At 35.8% G+C, this 24,837-nt stretch overlaps 1 protein-coding gene and 1 pseudogene across 1 annotated transcript in view; one reads left to right on the top strand and one right to left on the bottom strand.

Moving 5' to 3' along the window:
- The window catches only part of ATR (ATR serine/threonine kinase), a 102,410-nt gene that overhangs the window by 53,218 nt on the left and 24,355 nt on the right, over positions 1–24,837 (bottom strand). The window contains exons 14-23 of the mRNA XM_030329307.1: positions 24,541–24,711; positions 22,756–22,950; positions 20,086–20,271; positions 15,320–15,412; positions 13,340–13,470; positions 11,849–11,992; positions 9,636–9,729; positions 9,059–9,184; positions 3,288–3,494; positions 1,835–1,948 (exon numbers count right to left, since the gene is read on the bottom strand). Coding sequence (XP_030185167.1) covers positions 1,835–1,948; positions 3,288–3,494; positions 9,059–9,184; positions 9,636–9,729; positions 11,849–11,992; positions 13,340–13,470; positions 15,320–15,412; positions 20,086–20,271; positions 22,756–22,950; positions 24,541–24,711 — 1,461 coding nt within the window. The remainder of the gene's footprint in view (positions 1–1,834; positions 1,949–3,287; positions 3,495–9,058; positions 9,185–9,635; positions 9,730–11,848; positions 11,993–13,339; positions 13,471–15,319; positions 15,413–20,085; positions 20,272–22,755; positions 22,951–24,540; positions 24,712–24,837) is intronic.
- Positions 16,171–16,481, top strand: LOC115523360 (annotated as a pseudogene).

A 24,837-nucleotide genomic window follows, 5' to 3' on the forward strand; every position in this document is an offset into this window, starting at 1 on the left:
CAGAGCCCATACACTTTCTCTCCTCTTACTACAGATGACTTGCTTTTGTTTTTAATTAAGCCTACCCCTTCCACTTGCAAACTATACTCCACAACTCTTTGCCTATTAAAAAATAGTATTCCACCCTCTCTAACTTTTTTTTTCCTTCCCCTCCCCCATGGTCTTCTGTTAAGTTTCTCAGGATCCACATAAGAGTGAAAACATATGGTATCTGTCTTTCTCTGTATGACTTATTTCACTTAGCACAACACTTTCCAGTTCCATCCACGTTGTTACAAAAGGCCATATTTCATTCTTTCTCATTGCCAAGTAGTATTCCATTGTGTATATAAACCACAATTTCTTTATCCATTCATAAGAGACTCTTAAAAACTGAGAATAAACTGAGGGTTGATGGGGGGGTGGAAGGGAAGGGAAAGTGGGTGATGGGCACTGAGGAGGGCACTTGTTGGGATGAGCACTGGGTGTTGTATGGAAACCAATTTGACAATAAATTTCATATTAAAAAAATAATAAATTTAAAAAAAACGGGAAAAAAAAGTATTCGATCAGTTCTCTCCTTACATTATCATATTCTCCACTCTGCTGAATTGTTTCCAAGCAACATATAAACATCTGTTATTTTTCCTATCTGCATTCCTCCTTCCTTCCCAGCTACTATCTCATTCTTCCACTCTCCTTTATAGACACTTTCTTGTCTTCTGGAACACCACATTCTCCTACCTTACTGACAGCTCCTTCTCAGTTTTCTTACTTGTTCCCTCCTCTTCTCACTGACCTCTCAATGTCCAGGGCTCAATTACCAGAATCTTTTCACCTGGATCATAAGAATCTTTTCACTTGGATCTCCCTCCAAGAACACATCCAGGATCATAATTTTAGATACTATCTGTACAATGAATACCTCCAAATTTATATCTGAAACTCAGACCACTCACCATGAATTCCAGAACTGAATATCTAACAAAACAAAGACATTTTTAATTGAAAAAAATACCATGAAAAAAGACAAGGAACATCAAACTGGAAAAATATTTATGATGTGTGTGACTGACAAAGGGTTAACTTCTATTATATACAAATACATCTTAAATAGCAATGAAAAAATAGCTCTATATCAAAAGAAAAATGGGCAAAGATCATCTAGAAAAAATTCACCAAAAATGCAATAAATACATAAAGGATGATACACCTCTCTCGTAATTAAATACTACTAAAGTAAAATGGTACTATTTTTCATCTGTCACATTGACAAAGATGTAAAATTTTGATAAAATGCAGGTTTGTCAAGGAAGCATAAACTGGTAAAACTTTTTTTGATAAAATTTATCAAATGTAAATTCTGTGTTTGCTCTCAGACATATTTTAACCTCTAGATGTTTATATTATTGATATATTCACTCAAGTGCTCACTGAAGCATTTCTCTCAAAAGCAAAACACTGAATACATCCTAAATGTGTTAAATAAATTTCTTAAATTTGTTAAATAAATTTCTTTCCAAAGAATTTCTATGTACTGACATGGAAAATAACCCAAGACAGACTTTTGAACACAAAAGAAAATCAAGTTACAGAACATGAAGTAATATGATCTGTTTGTTTGGTGAAGACATATAGATTTGTTAAATAAATATATAGAAAATTTTCCAAAGTATCTATAATAATCTGTTAAGAGGGTACATTTCTGTACTGTGAAATTTTATCATGAACTTACGATAATTTTGATCTTTGATAATGAAAATGACAGTTTACAAAAATAAGTTTCCAAAGTATACATTTACAACTTATCAGAATTCGGTAATGTAAAACCAGTACTGACTATACACATTCTTACCTGAATGGCATAAGCAGCTGAATCTTGAGCCCGACTGTTATCGGCATACGCAAGGTAAGCTCTTGTAAGTTCCATCAATAATCCATAGGCAAAGCTTGAATCTTCTACTCCAGTCTCAATAAAAACAAGAAAAAAACAAAGGTAAGGTGTATCAATTTTTTACACTGTACCGTGCCTTATGTAATTAATTTAACTTAGTTACCTAAGTGAATTTAACTTAGAAAAGGAAAGGACATTAAGAGTCAAACTAAGTGTGGTACCAAGGCTAAAACATAATCTGTAGCCAAGAAGCCCAACCTAAGGCTGTTTAGGCTATTAATAAAGGGCATTTGAATCATTCAACTTTTGCAAAGCTCCAAGTTTCATTTTTTGTTTTACTGTTGTTGAAGATTTTATTTTTAAGTAATAGCTACACCCAATGTGAGCCTTGAACTAATGACCCCAAGATCAAGCGTTGCATTTTAATCCTTAAACTGCAGGGGCACCTGGGTTGTTCAGTTGGTTGAGTGCCCAACTCTTGGTTTTGGCTCAAGTCATGATCCCAGGGTTAGGAGACTGAGCCCACAGTGGGCTCCATGCAAGTGTGAAGGCTGCGCTTAAGGTTCTCTCCCTCTTTCCCTCTCCCCAGCTTGTGCGCGCTCTCTCTAAAGTAAGAAAACAACAAAAAAACCCAGAAAATTATATATATAGCATTTCCTCAATTGCATTTTGTAGAAGCCCAGTCATTTGAGACACTCCAAGAAATAATTTTAACAAACCCTCCTCTTGGAGACTGACAGCGTGCATACTAAGTGATACAGATGCTGTTTGATTTGGTTTTAGAGGATTTCCCAAACTCATTTGACCATGGCAACTTTTTATACACTATTAGGACACCCTGGGAAATTAGTTTCCCATGAAAACACTTAGCAACAGTGTTGAAATTCTAATATTTAAATAATCAATTAGGTTTTAACTATTATCATTAGATTGGAAGCTTTTTTATTTATTCATTTTATTTATTTATTAATTTTTGAAAGAAAGAGTGCACACACACAAGCAGAGTAGAGGGGCAGAGGGAGAGAGGGAGGGAGAGGGAGAGATAGAGAGAGGGAGAGAGAATCCCAAGTAGGCTCCACACTCAGTGTGGAGCCCAATGTGGACTTGATCCCATGACCCTGGGATCATGATCTGAGCTGAAATCAAGAGTAGGGCGCTCAACCAACCAGGCACCCCTAGGTTGGGAAGCTTTTTAAAAAGAACACAGCACACTAGTCTGGACTCCTACTTTATTATAGTTTTGGGCTCTAGATCTCTGTAACAGTATTAAGGAAAAAATTTAGAAGTTACCTAAATTGTCTAGTTGAGATCACGGTGCCACTAAGGATAACCTGAACAGTTCTTTGTAAATGAAATATAGAAATTTGAATAGGACAGAGAACTCTTCTTGTCATCCCAAATTACCATTACTTACCACAAAAGTAAAATCTTTTCCTTGGCTTTCAGTTGTTGAGAAATCTAGTCGACCTGGATCTACTGCCCCCAATTCCCCTAAACATTCCCCACAGAGCAACCGAGCTTGAGAATTTGCATCCTGGCAACCTTTCAAAAGCACCGTTACCAGCTGGGAGATAACAGGTTCCACTGTTTCACTATCTGTTGCATATTTTATCAGTTTTTCCTAAAAGTAGAAAGAAAATTGTACATAATTTTCACAAACTAGTATATTTTCCTAACTAGAAAGCTTAAAAATATTAAGGAATACCTGACATAAACACTGACAAAATTAAATTCCTGTATCTGCAGTATTTTCAGCTAGTTTTTGATGAGTTCACATAACATAGTTCACAACATATTCTGTAAGAACATTGTTTTAGAAATTTTTAATCCTTAATCCATTAAACAGTTACTATCATTATACTAGTATACAAAAATAAATAAGACACAGACTTATCCCAATGAGTTCACAGTCTAAGGGGAATACAGATATGCAAATAGGTAATTAAAATACCATATGATATGTATAATAGCAAATACATTTAGAAGGAAAGGAAGCAATGAAGAAGATGAAAAAGAACTCAGAATAACTTTTCAAGGACAGTGGACAGATATTCACGTAAGTCAACAAGGAAGAGCTATTAGGTAAAACAAGAAGACTGAAAAGTATATTAAAAAACTAGGTAGAGAAGGACAAAAAAATAGGGAAATGGTTCAGTGGTGGTGATAAAACAGTATGTTGGTTCACGTAATCTTTTTTCATCAATCTCCTGAGGATGCTGAAAACCTGTTAAGTAAGAAGAGACTATTTTCAAGCCAATGGAAATTTACATACTGTACTCGTGTAACCACTTTGGAACTACTTCTTTTATACTATTTTCTCTCTATCAAAAGTAAAGCATACGTGAACATCTCAAACTTCATGTTGAAACTATGGTTCAAATTAGAGTAATCACTTCAAAAGAAAAATGAAAAGCCATTTTAACTCTTCCACAGTCTTCAACAGTCTATCACTTAAATAACATTATAGGTTAATTCAGGCATAAGTACCTCAAAAATGAGCTCATAATAAAAATAGCAAAACTAATATATGAAATTATAAACATTTACTCACTTGCTAAAACTAGAAAATATAAGGTCACTTTATTTGGCAGAGATAAATGCAGTTCAATGTAATACATGTTATGAAACACTAAATGAAAAGTAAAATACACTTATCTACTATGTACTTAAAAATGTTTTCACTTCACTTTTAGGTTAAATTGATTTTTATTTTTCAGCAAAGATACTGAATTCCAAAAGAGTTTTAAAAATGAGTATGTGTTCATTGCCTCTATTTAAAAATGCTTTTTGAAATAAGCCATACAGAGAAAGACAGATACCATATGGTTTCACTCTTATGTGGATCCTGAGAAATTTAACAGAAACCCATGGGGGAGGGGAAGGAAAAAAAAAAAAAGAGGTTAGAGTGGAAGAGAGTCAAAGCATAAGAGACTCTTAAAAACTGAGAACAAACTGAGGGTTGATGTGGGGTGGGAGGGAGGGGAGGGTGGGTGATGGGTATTGAGGAGGGCACCTTTTGGGATGAGCACTGGGTGTTGTATGGACACCAATTTGACAATAAACTTCATATATTGAAAAAATAAATAAAGAAATAAATAAATAAAAATGTTTTTTAACATTCAGAGCCAATCTTATCATTTTCCAAATGCCTAATCAGTTGTTAAAAGAAACCTGTTTGCTCTAATTATTTGAAATACCATTTTTATCATATCCTAAATGTCCATTTACATAAAGGTCTACATTTGAACTTTCTATTCTTTCCCCCTGGTGTGTTTATTCATGCACCAGAATCACATTGTATTAACTACACAGGCTGTAGAGTATGTTAATGTCTGGTAGAGATACTAAACCCTCATGGTTACTTTTTCCCCTCAGAGTTTTCTTAGCTATTTTTATGTTGATTTTCCCATATAAGCATTGGTATGAACTTTTGTTTTTCTAAATTTTTTTTAATGTCTATTTTTAAGAGACAGAGAGCACAATCAGGGGAGGGGCAGAAGACAAAGAGAGACATGGAATCTGAAGTAGGCTCCAGGCTCTGAGCTGTCAGCACAGAGCCCAATGTGGGGCTTGAACCCATGAACTATGAGATTATGACCTGAGCTGAAGTCAGATGCTTAACCGAGTGACCCACCTGGGCACCCCTAGTCTGAACTTTCCTAGTTAACAAAAACAAGCAACTTGTTGGCATTCTTTTGGGATAGCATTAAATTTATAAATTAATCTAGAGAGAACTGAAATCTTTGTAATATTGAGTCAACCTAACATAAATAAGGGATAGTTTCCATTTGCTTAAACCTACTACCTTTTTGTGTCTTTCAGGGTTTTTCTTTATTGGTTTATCTATTTCTTATTATGTTTATTACTAAGCATATTCTCTTTTTCTGTTACTGTTGTAAATTGGGTCTTCCAACAAATCTTCCACCTAGTTATTGCTTATTATATAAAAGTTATTTTTTATATGTTGATTTTATATCCTACCTTACTGAATTAGTTTTCTCATCTGAGTAGTTTTATTGATAATTCCCTATAGTTTTTCATCTATAATAGCATATCATCTGCCCAACATATGTCCTTCTGGGATTTTACCACAGAAAATCACTTCAACCTGAGTACCATCAGTGATCAGAAAGATCTTAGATGGTTGTTCAGTTTTATCTATAGTCTGATTTTTCTTTTTTTTTTTTTTTAATTTTTTTTTAATGTTTATTTATTTTTGAGACAGGGAGAGACAGCATGAACGGGGGAGGGTCAGAGAGAGAGGGAGACACAGAATCTGAAACAGGCTCCAGGCTCTGAGCTGTCAGCACAAAGCCTGACGCGGGGCTCGAACTCACGGACCGTGAGATCATGACCTGAGCCGAAGTCGGACGCTTAACCGACTGAGCCACCCAGGCGCCCCTAGTCTGATTTTTCTAACATAGAAGAAAAAATTCCCTGCTATCCACTGACCTTAGGTATCCTTTATATCCCTCAAAAACGGATTCTTCCTTACAAGTAAGAAGCATAAAACTGTCATTTCTTTAATGTTAATGACCCTCTGGGGGCTACCCATTAAAACAAGGCTTTTGCAGGGGCGCCTGTGTGGCTCAGTTGGTTCAGTAACTGACTTCAGCTCAGGTCATGATCATGGTTCATGGGTTCAAGCCCCACATCGGGCTCTGTGCTGATGGCTCAGAGCTTGGAGCCTGCTTTGGATTCTGTGTCTCCTTCTCTCTCTGCCCCTCCCCTGCTCATGCTGTGTGTCTCTCTCTTAAAAATAAACAAACATTAAAATAAATAAAAAAATAAATTTAGAACAAAGCTTTTTCAGGGTCAGTCCATCAAAAAGGTCAAGTATAGAAGGCTACAGCAGCCATCCTATCAACTGTCATACCATCTTTTATGGTTTCCTTTTTCATTACATTATACCCAATTGTTTGTTTAGCCAGTTTTACCACAATTTTAGCTCTATTTATTTAAAGCACCTCCTTTCAACATATTCCTGAAGTATCTTTTCCTCTCCCTCTGGTTAAGAACTGAACTTTTATAAGAATATCTTTTGCATTTGCTTTCTCATGGACTCTCACAGCATCTACTACAAAGACTCTTTGACTTCGAACCCTGTTTTCTTATATCAGTTTCTTGTTCAGGTATTGCTACAGGTTCAGCCATCCTCTAGAGCTGCAATGTCCAATATGATAGCCACCATCCACATGAGGCTATTTAAATTTAAACTAAGAAAAATTAAATAAAATTAAATACCTAGTTCCTTATCATACACTTTAAGTGCTCAGGAGAGCCACATGTGGCTAGCAGCTATAACTGGACAGTGCAGATACAGAACATTTCCATCCTCATAGAAAATTCCTTTGGATAGCACTATTCTAGAACTTATCTGAATTGCTTTCAACACTGATGTTACTTTCTTGTCATAGGTGGGGGGAAAAAACCCACTTCCTTCTCTCTTTTTTTGTAGGTGTTTTAGGCCAGTGGGGATACGGCTACAAAGACATGTATCTCTGGATTCCTTCCCTTATTTTCTTATCTTCGTTGGTTCCTCCAAGCCATTATCTTTAGTTTTCTTACTAACCTAAAGTAAATTTATCCAGCTATAAATTGATTCTAAACTAAATTAACCTGTACTTAAAAATACCCAATAACAATCTATGGACATTACATCTTATTCAGACTACTTTATGTGACCTTCAAGGCTCTTGTAAGTACATTTACTTTCTTACTATGCCTAGCTAATCTATTAGCACTGGGGCTTTACATTGAAGGAAGGCTTGTTAGGGTATTACCACGTGTGATCTTTGTTTTGTGACACAGGTGGAAAAGTTGGGCAGCTGTGGCTTTTCCCTAAGAATATAAGCAATTTCCTTAAGTTCTCAGATTTAGTCATTTACATCTAAGAAGTGATAATCCATACAAAGTTTCCTAATATTTGACCAGGACCATGTCATCCACTTAGAAACAACCTAAACTAGGAAACCTCTAGGCCAAGAGGAGAAATCCTCTGCTATTCATAAATCCCTATATAAAATAAAAAGCTAGAAGCCCTTTAAGTTACCTGAAACCCAGGTAGAGGTTTGGGGCAAGGGGTAAGCACAGAGTAGTTTCGATGAAGTAAGTGCAGGGCAGGGAATGAAGCAATTACATTGCCCTGTAATTGGCAATGTGGATTCAGTTAGGCGAGTATAAAACCTACATTCGAGGAGATTCAAGGCTCCTCACCTATGGTAGGACCATTTCCACATAAGCTGCTACCCACATTGGTCACACAAGTTCACTGACCCAGAAGTCAGAAAGAGAGAAAGAGAGAAAGAGAGAGAGAGAGAGAGAGAAAAGGAGAGCATGAGTGGGATAGGGGCAGAGAGAGAGGGAGACACAGAATCTGAAGTGGGCTCCAGGCGCTGAGCTGTCAGCACAGAGTCTGACATGGGACTCGAACTCACAAACCATGAGATCATGACCTGAGTTGAAGTTGGACACTGAACTGACAGAACCACCCAGGCAGCCCACCATCATGTATATCTTTCATCCTAAGTAACTTAAATGCTTCCTTCTATCATGAAAACAAACATAACCTGGTTTAATCCCCTAACTCATGAGAGTGTTAGGCTTTCACATCTTATAAACTCTTGATATGCAAAAATGAGTACCTCAGTTAATTTTTGTCTATTTCATAGCCTTACAGTGATCTAGTACTTTAAACACCAGTTCTCACGGTCATCAAGGTTAGAGCCAATCTACGGTATGTTGCCCAAGAAAAGAATAAACTTCACTGGCATCATAAAAGAGTAAACTTAAAAATTTAGTTTCTTTAAAACAAGAATTCAGTCAAAATGTAAAATGGCAAAATTACTGAGATTTTATATGACAAATATCTATAGGAAATTATATGAGAAGACACACGAACTGCTGCTATTGTGTACACACACACTCTTACTCAGGAAGATGCAGTGACCAAAAGACAACTGTCAAATTATGACCCTTCAAAACAACAACAAAAAACTCTGCAAATTCGCAGTATTCAACCTCAAAAGGGATCTCATGGATTAGTAATTCTAAGATCTGATAATCTTGGTAAAATAAGAATTACTTCTTTCATTGAATCTACTGAAACTCAAGCAAATATGCCAACCTGTCATCTTTTCTTTGAGCTTCCTACATTTCTATAGCTTTTTAATTATTTTAGTATACCTGATTTTTATACAAAGTTTCCTTCAAGCTCGTAAGAGCATGAATACGAACATCTACATTTTCATGTTGAATTGCTCTCATGGATAGCTGAAGAGTTGTCTGAAGATCAGTACTCTCAGAGGTCTCCTATATAAAGAACACAGAGAGATACACCTTATCAGTTAATGACTTCAAAAACCACAATTTCATGCCATGACAATTTCATACCATAGTTTGTAGCACAACATAACTAGAATCCTCCCACAGCTTTTCAGGGCATGAAGCTATGGCAGCTTCTTCTTTGGGGGACTGTAAGTAGGGACATAGTAATCTGGGAAGTAAGGGCACAAGTACTATATTATTTGCTTTCTATGTAAAAATCTATGTAATCCAATAACGTCTTTGACCTAAATACTGAAATTCCCTTCTAAAAAAAGTATCATAGCTGTGATAGGATTATCTAATCATAAAAATAGCCATTGGAATATGACTATATTATTCCTAGATGTGATTCTACAGAACCTCTGTTCAATGTATTGGAATTTGGGAACAATTTTGTATCAATGATGCCCTAAGACATAAATTAAAAATTAAATACCTTTCTGTATTCCTGTAGAACTGCTTGTATCTTTTTTAATTCTGGATGATCAGGTAAAAAATATATTTCATGAAGAAAATCTTGCACAGCATCCCTAATAGTTAATTGGAAAACAAAAATATTATATGCAAAGAGTATGAATAGTAAAAAAAAAATAAAGCAGAGGTTGAAACTATAGCTAATTTAAGTCACACTGAAAAGTGCTAGCGGGGTTCCTGGCTGGCTCAGTCAGTAGGGTATGTGACTCTTGATCTTGGGGTCATGAGTTCAAGCCCCAGTAAGGGTGTGTGTGTAGAGATTACTTAAAAATAAAACAAAAAAATCTTTAAAAAAAAAAGTGCTAGTGGATTAGTGATGTGCAAAATATTCTTCCTAACCATGTCTAGTGGTTAATAGTGGCAAATAATCAAATCTAAGAAAATCACCCTGTTGTAGTAGGTTATGTTGGTGGCCCAAAATAAACTCTACTTCTTCATAGTCACTTCCTCTTCAATTTAGGCTAGCTGTGTGACTTGCTTTAACAAACAAAATGTGGCAAAATAAACGCTGTGCCAACTTAAGGCCGATGTGTTAAAAGGTTTGGCAACTTCTGGTTTGGTGCCCATCAGAGACCTAAAGTCACCATATAAGGTCACCAGCATGGACAAGCTACATGAAAAAAGAGAGACTCCAAGAGTACATGGAAAGAGACAGAAACTCAGTCAAGTCTACCTGCTGGCTGACTGCAGCAACCAACCAAAGAATCTATTGCTGAACCCAGTCCTGATTGCAAAATTATGAGTAAATAAAAATGCTTGTCACTTTAAGACACTTGATCTTAGAGTGGTTCATAGTGCAGCAATAGATAGCCAAATCCAACCTTAAAACACAAATTCTCATAAAGAATTTGAAAAAAAATATAAATCTTATTGAGGCTATAATTTTTAATTTGCATCAAATATAATACTCTAATCTATCTGAATCCCAATAATAGATTTCTAAATTCTAGTCTTCATTCACTTATGCCACAAATACATATCAAGTAACTATCATATGCCACTATGTGCTGGACACTAGTGATATAACAATAAAGGAAGCTGAAAAAAATTTCTTTATTCAGGGAGCTTAAGGTGTTCTAACTAGCACGAAATGAAGGAGAGATTTTTTTATATGAAAAGGTAGAGAAATAACTGCTGCATAATAAAAAGCACTGATACACTATGTAATAATCCAAAAGTATTTGAAAGGTGATCTACATCAGTGTTTATGTTTTTCTATCATACTCAAAATATCAAAAGCACTTTATTGAAAAAATCCCTACATTAATCTTTTCTTCTGTACCTTTTCCCTGCTTAGACAGTTATTGAAAATGATTAATGGGAATAGCAGTAGCATGTGTATGAGTGGGTAAGCAGGTAAATAAATAATACTTAAACCCTTTTCAGAAACAAAAAACTACAACATGTAACATTAAATGCAAATACAGAAACAACTTCAAAATGCATACAAACAAATTCTAGGCTAAATTAGCAGCTGGTTTGAAATACAAAAATGGGAGTAATGTACGTTCTTCATACAGGTAAGCTACAGCACAGTCTGTTTTGGGAAATCTTGAGAAAAGGTTTTAAGAAATAAGATGTGACCAGATTTTGGAAAGCCTTGAACATCAAGATAAGCAATTTGAAATTCATCAATTAGTAGGTGGGAGAATCACAAAATGTCTCCATATGCTGGAATAAATTGATAAAAGAGATGTTTTTAAATATGAACAATATGAAGAAATGGGATAAAAGCCTAAAGGAAGGGAGGCTGGTTAAGAGACTAATGCAATGAAGTAATAAGAGTTTCAACTAAGGAAAGTTATAGAAAGTAGGTGAACATTCCTCTTAACCTTTTTCATATTCAACTATCTCTTTTAAGCATGAGAAGAAAGGTAAACTTAGCCTCACTTCTTTCAAAACTGATGAAAATAATTTTGACTTGTTGATCTACTAATGTTTTAAATACTATAATGAATCAATGTCACAACTGAAATAGTATCAGTTCGATATGCACTGACTTAACGCATGTCAATTTTTTTTAAAGCGTGTCAATTATTTTTGTCTGATGGACTCTCAATTAAAAAGAATGGGAGCAATTCCACATTACCAGTAGCAATCCTAATGTCCTGAGACATAAATATACAGTAATAAAAAGTTGTAATCTTTACTATTAATTTCTATTACAATAAATACCTGTTTTCAATTATGAGGTAGTGAAATATAGCTGCAGTTTCTTTAGGCTGGATGTGTATGAGAGGCAACAAAGCTACTATCACATGACTGAGAAGGGAACCAAGATAAGCATGGTCCAGGCAACGAACAAAGCAATCCCAAGCTCTATGTGAAAAAATAAATAAAAGTTAAAAATCACATTATTTTTATTATTAGTAAAGCTCCATCAATGAGTTATTAGCTGGGCAAACAATGATACATACAAATATTAAGATTACAAGGCAGCTGTAAAAATGGAATAAAGATCAGTACTATATATGCAAAACAGTGATTTCTTTAATGCATCAAGTCAAAAAAGCAAGGTAAAAATAGTGCTTATAATATGCTCCCTTTTGGGGCAGGGTTCATAGGAAAATAAGGGTGTGAGTGTGTGTGCATTTGGTTTATACTTTTAAAAAGAGGAGAATTATACAAAAATTAAGAAAAATAGATACTTATCATGATCAGAAATTAAAGCTAGATTCACAAATTTGAATTTCAGACAATGTTTATGTTTTACATGAATTTAAAGAGGGAAAAAAAGCACTTCCAAAAATTTTAAACAAACTAAAACAACTAAACCTAACTTAATATCAAGTGGGTGGCATATGTACACAGAAGAGAACTGCTTCACATGACTTTAAAACGTATTATTCAGACCCTCCATCTCCAATAGGTACAGTCTTAAGGACAAAAGGACCTCTGAAAAAAACAAAAATCCGTATGTAAGAAAGAAACAAACAAATAAAGGAAAAAAGGACCTTCAAAAAGCTTAAACTGCATTGAGTAGTCTGTTAGTAGTAACACTGAAATGATATTAAGTCAAATTAAATTAGAAATCCCATATGCCAAAATCTCAATGGCCTGAAAAAAGTGTGGGAAAGGGTCTTAAGGAGTGAATCTGTTTTTAAAATATATTTAAGGGGCCAAACAACCACATGTGTGACACATGCACCTTATTTGGATTCTTATTCAAACAAACCAACACCTTTGGGAAAACAATCTTTGAGACATTTGGGGAAATCTAAATATGGACTCAGTTTTAGATGATATTAAGGAATTCCTATTAATTCTGCTAAGTGTAATAATTCACGATGGTTGTATTTTTTTTTTTTTTTAATGCTTTACCCATTAGATACATCAGAGGTATTTCTAAGTACAGTGATTTGATACTGGGGTTCTCTTTAAATCATTCCAACTAACAATAGGTGGAGGTGGTCAGTTAAGTAAGATTAGTAATGTTGATAACTGCTGAGGTTGGGAAATAGGTATGGAGGGGTTCATTATACTATTTCCCAGTATGTTAAAAGATTGCACACTAGTGTATCTTTAAAGAAGTAAACATATTCCCTTTCAATACAAGTATTCTTTCCATCTTTATTACTCACAGTCTGAATCCCTCAAAGAGATAAGAATTCAAGTTAGTGCTACTGGGAAATGCAAATACTCTAATGAACTCAGGCAGTCATTTACCTGCAACACAATTCAGGAAAATCATCCTTGAATCTCAGGCCAGTTCTTAGCGTGGTCATCATCTTCACCCTCACAGAACTGACATGTTTTGGTCCCATCAACTTCATCAAAGACATCAAACTATTCAAAGCCTATAAAGTAAGTAGGGATTTAAAGTAAAGCCTATAAACAAGTCCACAGGAGCAGATGAGCCCTAAGGTAAAGTACATCCCACCCACATCTCAGAGTAGTACCTATTTCTGGCAACACAATGTCTAAATGTTGGTCAGTTCATTCTGTTCAAATTCTTATGTAAGTAATGAACTTGAAAAATACAAGCTGAGTTCTGGTGTTTTTTTTCTCTTGTGAAGGTAATTTGTTATTTTTGTCCTGGTGGTCCTTTAAAACCGTAATTTTCAAATTTATTAAGAACATTAATACCTATTGTTTAATTTTCTTCCTGTTCATCCCAAATTCCTATGTGGCACATGCATTTCTGTCCTAATGGTGCTAATTTCAACATACTCTGAATTTAGTAAAATAAACAAATAACTGATGACATACCCCCAAAATAATGTACACATTTTACTGTATGTGGAACACAGAATCAGGACTTGTATCAACAGCTCCAGGTTCTAATGAAAGGGTAAAGAAACTCTCTAGTAAACCTTACCTCTGTGCCAAAACATACAAGCTTCACCTGGGTGGTTCAGTTGGCTGAGCATTGTTGGACTCTTGATTTCGGCTCAGGTCATGATCCCAGGGCCGTGGGATTAGGCCCCACATCTGGCTCAGTGCTGACAGCACAGAGCCTGCTTAGGATTTTGTCTCTCTCTCTCCCTCTCTCTCTCTCCACCCCTCCCCCACACTGACACGTGCTCTCTCTCTCTTAAAATAAAAAAAAGATTCCATGGAGACAGAAGAGAAGTTACCTAGGGGATTAAATTTACCAGTTGACACCAACAGAGTAAGTACTGGCTGCTGAATTAGAATTTAATATTGTATCATGTCTTTCCTGGTTCCTCAAGGTTATTAAGAGAAGAGTATAGACTGAAATAAAAGCTTCCACTCAGATTTTTTTACTGTAATTTTACTGACTGCAAAGATGGAAAACAATAAAAAGGGAAATTTAATCAGTACGAAAATTCTAACTCAATCTAGGAACAAAAATTTCCAGTTGTGACCAACTGTTACAGCAGTCATACTGAAACTTCACTGTGCCAAATGCATTTATTTTTTTTTTTGAGAGAACAAGCATGCAGGTGGGGGAGAGGGAGAAAGAGAATCCCAAGCAGGCTACACACTCAGCACAGAGCCTGACCTGGGGCTTGATCTCCCGACTGTGGGATCATGATCTGAGTTGAAATCAAGACTCAGATGCCCAACTTACTGAGCCACCAAGGTGCCCTGTGCCAAACACATTTAAACATAAATCAATAGATACTGAAGTTACTTAACTTTACATAACTTAACAATTTTCAGTTTTCAGAAACACCATGGGCCATAACTCATAACACACCAATTTGGACCAATGAACTCAATTATGCAACTTTTGTTTGAGCTATCAGAGACTGCTGGTCTCTTTTCTTCCCACTGAGCTAGACGGGGTGAGGTCATGAGCCTGATGCCATTGGGGTCATCACCTGGCACTTATGTACAAAGTCAATCCAGGGGAATTTGAGCTAAGAGATGAATTCTGAGAACACTGTATCCAAAGCTAAGTTATGCCCAAAGCTATATTATTCTTACACTTTTAGTCACAGAGCCAATAAATTCTTTTAAGCCAGTTTGGGTCGGGTTTTTGGTCCTTTATAAACAAAAGAACTATAAGCAATATAATTCCTCTTTTTAGAGTCCCTAAAAGCCTATAAAGGAAAATAAGGATTCAGAATGTCATGTTTATTTATCATCTTTGAATGTTTGTAGCTACAAGCCAAAGTCATATCTCCTATGTATTCTATATGAATTCCAGAACTTTGCAACTTAACTATCAGTACCTACCATTTTCTTATCTTCAATGCCAACACTGGAGCTCAGTAACTGCATGTTAAAAAAGGCCAAAATTCCCAACAACTTAGGTTGCAAGTAATCAGCCTAATGAAAAAAAAGAAACACATAAAACAGATTTTATGTAAGTTTTATACAGATCAAATTTCATAAATCAGTAATAATTTATTCAACTAACATCATTTCTATATTACCTAACTATGTTAAGAGTACTGGAAGTAAGCACTTGGTGAATTTTCTCTAAAAATATATATTTTCACATCTAGTATTTTAAAAATTAGTGAAGCTGATTTATAATCACCAAGACAAAATATGATTAAACAGTACTCTACAATAAAAAACCTGTGAGCTTTTGAATTATGGAGTGTGCTGGGGTGGGATCCTCAGGATGTGACTCACACAAGGACCCAGAGTGGAGAAGATATTTAATTGTTATAAGAATGGAAAAAGACTAAGTGTCCTTATCTAGAACATTTAGAGCTAAGACAGAAAAAAAAAGTACTTGAATAAGGAAAAAATAAGCTGCTAGAACATCGGTCTGAAACAGAGGTCAGTATCATCTGAGGTAACACAGGTAAAAGGGAATAGGATTAATTTTTTCTTGAAAGAGGATCCTGGAGGAAAGGGTATGGGCTTTAAGTCAGCCAAACCTGGGTTTGAATCCCAATTTTGCCCTACCTAGTGTGTGATGCTGGATAAGTTACTTAACTCCTCTGAGTCTGTAAAATGAGAACACCTATTGCACAGAGTTGTTATAGAGATTAAATAAGATAACATGCATTAAGTACTAAGAATATAGTAAAGTGTTGCTTCTGCAGCAGGAGTCATTATGGGGAGCAGCAGCCATGGCTCTGCTCTACCCTCTGGCCATTGGCCTCGACGAGAGCGACAAGGTGACTAAGAGCATGAACAAGTTGAGGTGTAGCAGCTGCTGCAGGCGCCTCATCAACCACACCAAGTTTGTGTGGCACGTGATCTGAGAGGTGTGTGGCTTCACCCTGTGCAATGGAGCTGCTCAAGGTTTCCAAGGACAAGTGCAATGTCAAGTTCATCAAGAAAAGGGTAGGGACACACACACATCTGTACCAAGAGTAAGAGAGAGGAGCTGAGCAACGTCCTGGCAGCCATGAGGAAAGCAGCAGCCAAGAAGGACTGAACCCCTCTCCTCTGTACGTAATAAAGCCTTTTTTGGGGAAAAAAAAGAATATAGTAAAGTGTTACATTTAAGTTGTTAATATTATTACAAACTGGGAATGCAAGTACCCTGCAAAGAATATTAAAATATTTATAAATGGGCAAGGAAGGGGGCAGAAAAAGCAGGAGAGGAGTGGCAAAGCATTTTCCAACTCCACAATTAAGTTGCATTGGTTGATGTTGAGGCACCTGATTTAGGTATCTACAGATTACATACAATGCCAAGAGGAGAGAGGGGCAGGTGGATGTGTACTAGCACATAGTAGAAAGTTAGGTGTTGATCATGTCTCTCCATATTAGATATGAGGACAAACTTTTTTCTTGCCAAGCACAGAGAATCATCTGTTTGTCAATCTAAATTACACTTAATTTGCAAACTTCTGATTTGGATTAAGACTCATTTTAGGCTTAATAAGCCACAATTCACCAATCACATGGATCCAGCTCATGCTTCTTAAATGAAAAGCAGATATAGATGGCACTCACAGTCTGCCAACATTCTAATTGTAAAGCTCTTGCATTTAGACAATAATTCATTAATCTGCCACTCACTAAATATGTATTATGTATGTCTAGAATATGGTGCCAGGTATAGGTGGCAAGATCAGCAAAGTCACTTTCCTCCTATTAGCTTACATGGGAGACTAATACGAGTAGAAGACATTCAATAAATATATAAATAAGGTTGAGATAAGTGCTAAGGGAAAAACACCCTTATCACATGATAGAGAAGAATTGGGATGTGGGAGTTTAGGTAGGGTGATCAGAAAACTCTGAGAGCTAAAGAATGAGGAAGATTATTCCAAGTAAAGAGACTAAGGCAAAGGCACTGACACAGAAAAAATCTTGATATTTTTAAAAACCACAACAAAACAAACAAGAAGGGAAGAAAAGTGTTGCATAATATGAGGGTGGAAAGGTACGTCAATCACATAAAGCTTATAGATTTCATTTTAAGAGCAACAAAAACCATAAAAGGAATTTAGACAGGGGAATGATATGAATTTGTATTACCTACAAAAAGAGCATATCAATGCTGTGTAAATAAGTGACTAAAGACATAAGGAGGGAAGAGTGAAAGGAGAGAACAGTTAGGAGGTTTTTGTAGTTGTCTCCAAGAAAGATGATAGTCACTTACAAGAGGGTAGTGGCAGCAGAGAATGAAAAATATACTTTGGAGATAGACTTGCTAGGGTTTGCTAACACTTAATTATGAAGGATGAAGAAACTGGAGGGCTCATGAATGCCTCCCAAGTTATGATCTGAGCAACTAGGTAGACAGTGGTACCATTTCCTGAAACAGAAAAGACCAGGAGATGGGAATGCAAGCTGGTGCAGCCAGTCTGGCAAACAGTATGGAAGTTCCTCAAAAAACTAAAAATAGAACTACCCTACGACCCAGCAATTGCACTACTAGGCATTTATCCACGGGATACGGGTGTGCTGTTTCGAAGGGACATATGCACCCCCATGTTTACAGCAGCACTATCAACAATAGCCAAAGCATGGAAAGAGCCCAAATGTCCATTGATGGATGAATGGAGAAAGAACATGTGTTATATATATACAGTGGAGTGTTACTTGGCAATCAAAAAGAATGAAATCTTGCCATTTGCAACTACGTGGATGGAACTGGAGGGTATTATGCTAAGTGAAATTAGTCAGTCAGAGAAAGACAAAAATCATATGACTTCACTCATATGAGGACTTTAAGAGACAAAACAGATGACCATAGGGGAAGGGAAACAAAAATAATATAAAAACAGGGAGGGGGACAAAACAGAAGAGACTCATAAATATGGAACAAACTGAGTGTTACTGGAAGGGTTGTGGGAGGGGGGATGGGCTAAATGGGTAAGGGGCACTAAGGAATCTACTCCTGAAATCATTGTTGCACTTTATGCTAACTAATTCGGATGTAATTTTAAAAAATAAAATTTAAAAAAGGAAAAAAAAAAAAGAAAAGACTAGGAGAGAAACAGGTTAGGGGAGGGAAAATGAAGATTTCTAACAGACACGTTATGTTTGGACTTTAGATGTTTACTAAGATAGACAAGTAGAGATGACAAAGAGGAAGCTGGAGAGGCTGTTTGCCATCCTCTCTCCAGATCCATTCTCTGGCCTGTTCTGTGCTTGAGAAGCTAACCAGATTTCATTACTCAAGATCCCTTTCATCTGGCTTCCCAATGAATTCAGTCAACAGGAAGCACCACAGGGGAACAGGGATTAGGAGAAAAGAGCAAGGGGTTTAAAATTCCTGCTCCCTCGGGGTTTTGAGGTGGTTCTGGAACTGTCTACACTCTACAATGACAACCTTCTCCCTGAACCATTGCTCTATGCTTTCAACCAGGTTCTGTCAATAACATTTCTTCTTCTTGGCCAGGACTATGGGGAGCATAAATTTTCTGCTATTCCTAGTCCCTATATTCCTTAACATTTCCTGCTGGTTCTCTTAACCTTGCCCAAGACAATGAAAATAGCCCTTCATGAAACTATTTTCGGTTAAACATTTTTGTTTGTGCCATCCGTTTCCTGCCAGGACCTAACTTACATAAATCCACAAGTCCAAAGCTCAGGAGAGGTCAGGATTGGAATTTCAACAATGAAATCATCAAAATATAAATCAAATCAAGCAAAGTACCAGATGAGACCAGATTCTCTCTCATTTAAGGAAAGAATAGACAAAAAGACCCAATTACATAGTCCTGAATCAATCTAACATTTAGAGGATAAAGTAGAGGAAAAGAGCCAGTAAAGACTAAGAATGAATAAGTAGACAGTGGGGAAAAAAAAGAAAATAAAAAAAGTATAGTATAAGAGATGCCATATGAGAAGGGATGGTCAGTTGTACTGAATACCACTGAAAGGTGAAATAAGATAGGAAGAGAAGTGACCATTGGATTTGACATCAGGCAGACTGTTTCTGACATGGACAAGAATTTCAGTAGAATAGTGAGAACAAAAACAGATTAAAATGAACTAAAGAATGAATGGGAAATGAGAAAGCAAACATAGAAATCTCTGAAGATATTTTGCTGATAGACCTTGGAGTCTCTTGAAGGAATGAGGGCAATCAAAAGAAAAAATAGGATATATACATATTTTTTCACATGAAGTAAAGTGACTAAAAATTTAAGAGAGGGAAAGAGGGAATAACATGTGTTCCAACTTTCCCTTAAATACAACAATGGATTTTAAAAATAGAATTGACAAAATTAGTATGTTGTGCCAAAGAGGTAGTTGGAGGTAGGGGAAGGGGGGCACAGCACAAATGTATTCCAATCTATAGTTAAAAAGTAGTGGATAAAAATTAATTTGAACATTTTTACCCTGTGAAAAAATAAAACCTATAATCATTTGGAAACATATTTTTCAACACTAATATATTTTGTTAATACCTTGTATGACCATAATTTAAATCCTCAACCTTTCTAAAATAAAAATCTCAGCCTGAAATTTAAACAAATCTCTAGCATCTGGAAAATGCATACAATATCTACTTCTCCAATCTCACAATTAAGCTACAAAAAGGCAAGAAACAAAAAGTCATATAACATATTCCTTACCATTAATTCGGGAGATGTGATCTCTCTGGGGCCCTGATATGGATCATCACTAGATGCAAATGATGCAAGTATTGACAAACCATTGAAAACCTGTTGATAGTGTTCTCCAATACGTAGCAATAATTCATTATGCAGTCCTTGGAAATCTTGTCTCAATAGGCTTCCCAATTCAATTTCTGTTTCATTCTAATCCAAAGACACATTTAAAAAAAAAAAAAATTTGGAAATAAGTATATTAGTAAATCAGGAGCTCTAGATCATGTGACAAAATTTACTTATGGTATTTAAATTTTGTCTTTTCTTTTTTAATGTTTGTTCATTTTCGAGAGAGTGAGAGTGCGCATGGGGAAGGGGAAGACAGAGGGGGACAGAGTATCCCAAGTGGGCTCTGCACTGACAGCACAGAGCCTGATGTGGGGCTCGAACTCACGAACTGTGAGATCATGACCTAAGCTGAAGTCAGATGCTTAACCAACTGAGCTATCCAGGTACCCCTATTGATGGTAATTTTAAAAGGTATTGGAGGAGTGCCTGGGTGGCTCAGTCGGTTAAGCGGCCGACTTCGGCTCAGGTCATGATCTTGCGGTCCGTGAGTTCGAGCCCCGCATCGGGCTCTGTGCTGACAGCTCAGAGCCTGGAGCCTGTTTCAGATTCTGTGTCTCCCTCTCTCTGACCCTCCCCCGTTCATGCTTTGTCTCTCTCTGTCTCAAAAATAAATAAACATTAAAAAAATTTAAAAATAAATAAAAATAAAAAAATAAAAGGTATTGGAAAGTGATTCTAGGGGCACCTGGGTGGCTCAGTTGTTAAGCATCCAACTCTTGATTTCAGCTCAGGCCATGATCTCATAGTTCATGAGTTCAAGCCCCACATGGGGCTATGTGCTGACAGTGCAGAGCCTGCTTAGGATTGTCTCTCTCCCCCCTTTCCCTCTGTCCCTCCCCCACTCGCGCTCATGCTCACAAACACTTGTTCTCTCCCTCAAAAATAAATAAATTTAAATAAAAAAAAAAAGAAAAAGGGATTCTAATCTCGATTTCTCCAGGTACATCTCCCATGGGGTACAGGTAATGAGGAAAGTAATTAAACTTCACTTTCAAATAAAATTTCAAAAAGTCAGTTTTCTTAAAATATCATCAACTCATTATTCATAGACACATAACCCCTAGGAGAAAATATAATATAGTGGCTTAGAACAGTCTTTGTGGTCAGACTGCCTGAATTTAAATTCCAGGTTTGTTTGTTTTATTATCATTTTTTAATTTTGAGAGAGAGAGACAGAGCGTGAACAGGGGAGGGGCAGAAGGAGAGGGAGACAGAGAATACCAAGCAGGCTCTGCACTGTCAATGCAGGGTCCCTGATGCAGGGCTTGATCATGACCCGAATCAGACTCTGACTGAGCCACCCAGGTGCCCCTTAAATTCCAGTTTTGTCACTTATTAGTTGTGTTGTGACCTGGACAAGTTACCTAATCTGACCTCTCCCTGTTTTGGTTTTCTCATCTATAAAATGGAAAAATAATAGCATCTTTATCTCATTGGATAACTATAAGGACTGAAATGATCCATATAAATTCTTTAGTAACTTCTGACATGCAGGAAAACACTCTATTATTATCATTCTATCTCTACAGGAAAACACTCTACTATTGTCATTCTATCTCTACAATACAGATTTTCTTCCTCAAAATGAATAAAAATACTCAATATTCAATAATTCTCATGCAGAAAGGAATCTATTGCTGCCATATCATGAAACACATGAAATAACTAACATCAGAGAAAAGAGTAGTCACATATGTATATCTGACGGTTTCTCCTACTCCAATATAGTTTCATATTTTTTGAAAGATACCATTGCTAGTGTGATACCCAAAAAGACATATAAGCTATAATTTTAAATCTAAAAAAACTAGCAAAATACTGAGTCAAATATAATCAGAGCACTAAAAAACTAAGCAATACACTAACATTATCCCACAGTTGAGATTGCCTCTTCCTATAAATATAATTACTTGCATATAATTAGTCAACTTAGAGTTCCAATTAATTAAAAATTCAAAAATATGGGCCACCTGGCTGACTCAGTTGAAAGGGCATGTGACTCTTGATCTCGGGGTTGTGAGTTCAAGCCCCACACCGGGTACAGAGATTACAAAAAAAAAATTAAAAAATAAACTTAAAAAAATTTCTAAGGGAGCCTCAGTGGCTCAGTCAGTTAAATGTCTGACTTGAGTTCAGCTCTGGTAATGATCTCAGATCAAGCCCTGTGTTAGGCTCTGCACGGACAGCATGAAGCCTGCCTGGAATTTTCTCTCCTTCTCTCTCTGCCTCTTCCCTGCTTGCATGTGCATATAGGGGGTCTCTGTCAAAATAAATAAACTTTAAAACAAAAATTCTAAAATGAAATGAGTTGAGAACCTGATCCATGAATGGATGATCATCACACGCCATTATGGTGAAATGACCAAAAAAATAACAAAAGAATATTTCTATTATAATATGATCCTCTAGGCCCCAAACAAAGCTTATTTACATGATACCATTTGGACTTATATTACTCTAGAATAAGCTCTAAATTATTTACTCTTCTCCCTACAAGAACGTTAGAAAAGCTTTCCTATAATGTTAATTTAAACGAAAGAGTAAAACACACAATTATTCAATTACCTTCAGATAATGAAGGGCACGTTCTAATTCATCCTTGGAACAGGAACAGACCAAATGAGAAAAAATATATTTGAAGTTATTTATTAAAATTTCTCTACGATTGACATTTAACTGTTTTCCTAAAGTTCGAATGAGAGCAGAGGCTGCAGGGCTTGCTTTGGCAGCAAGGTCAGGGAGCAGAACTTGTAATGTCCTCTGAAAAAGAAACACTATAATTACTAAAAAGTACATTTGTCCAGGTAATAACATATTCACATAAGTTGTGTACAAAAATATTTTAAAATACCAAACAAATTTGGAGTCCATATGTGATCTATATAATTTCAGAATTTACCATTTATGCATTCAACAGATATGTACCAAGCATCTATGATTCAGGCACTACGGATAAAGCCGCAAAAAAATAGGCAAGGTCTCTGATGGCACACAGTTCACATTACAGCTAATGTAGAAGTATAAACCAATACATAAGTAGAGAAGAAAATTTCTCATGAGTATGTGTTAAAATATACTCATGCTCTAAAGGCAGAAGTTCCAAGTTTGATTTTTTATTTGAGTTAATTTGGATTTTGACAACAAGCAAGAGTAACCATAAATACAATATTTTAAGTTTTTTTTTAATTAAAAAGCTGAAAAAAATTAAAAGTGCTGCAATATTAAATAAAAACATTTTAATGCACTCACCATCCTCAAATGGCAACAAATCTATTTTGATTTTGGTCTATTTCCTTTAAGATCTTACTCATAAAACAAACACACAATTCCAAACACAAAATTGTTGGCCTTTCATTTATTCCCTACAACATGTATCTAAAGAACACCTACTACATGTCAATCATCATAGGTACTAGAGATATAAAAATAAACAAGAATCAGGCCCCTCCCCTCAGAGATGCTTACACCTTACTTGTGTTATGCCTTTGAACTTAAAATTAATTCTGTAAGACTAATATAACATTATAAAATAGTCTACAAAGTATTAACAATTATTATATTAAGGGTTCCACAATGGTCTACAGCCCAAATGTTAGACATTTCTTTTCAGCATTTTGTTTAATTTTGTACTTCGAAAATGCTGCAATAAACATCTGTACTTTTTGGTTCCCAGAGGGAAATTACTGAATGAAAAGATAAGAATATCTTTATAATCCTTACTGTATACTATCATATTTCCTTGCAGGATTTGACCAATTTACAAGCAACTTAAGTTTGTTAAAATATAATAATGTTGCAGGGAGAAATACTCAGTCCTAACAGTATGGATCACTATTACAATTCACGAAGAGTAATGATAACTTTGTCTTTAGGAAAAGGTAAGAAGACAATCTACTCCATCTTTCAACCCTTAACCATAATGACATTTCAAAGACTTCCCAAACCACTCCCTACCATAAACTCTGTCATCTGAATTCACACAAGATCATATATACCAATAATTTTGTACTATATTGCTCTAACTCCTTAGAGGTAAAAATGATATTAGACTGTGCATTACCAATGGAACCAATCATAGCACTAAAGACATAAGGGTTCAGTCAGCTGAATTAGTCAGCATTAATCAATTAGTATTAAATTTTCAGGATAGCAAACCATATAGAGAAATAACTCTATCACGAACTTAAATTTTATAACATCAGTAACATCATATCAAAGTCAAAAGAAAACATACATATTTGAAAATACAGGATCTACATGCTCCAGATTTTCTTTAAAATAAGACTAGAATGGAATAAACACAAAATACTGAATTGAAAACAGTTAAGTCAACCACACTTTGCAACTTACAGTAAGGAAACGATTAAGATCAGGAAAGTCAAAAACATTGGCAATTTCAGACAAGGTATTTAAAGCCATTTCTCTCTGGTGAGCCACATCTTGTTTCCGCATCTCAGCATTCTGGCATGGAGTACTAGGAAGTGCTGTCATCTGACTGGAGTGGAGAGATTCTACTAAAAACTAGAGCAAAACAATTTGTTAATTTTTTCACACAAAGAAGAAATTTAAAAAAAATTTTTAGGGGTGCCTGGGTGGCTCAGTCAGTTAAGCCTCCAACTTCAGCTCAGGTCATGATCTTGCGGTTCG

The sequence above is a fragment of the Lynx canadensis genome, chromosome C2 (genome assembly GCF_007474595.2).
Source record: "Lynx canadensis isolate LIC74 chromosome C2, mLynCan4.pri.v2, whole genome shotgun sequence".
NCBI lineage: Eukaryota > Metazoa > Chordata > Mammalia > Carnivora > Felidae > Lynx > Lynx canadensis.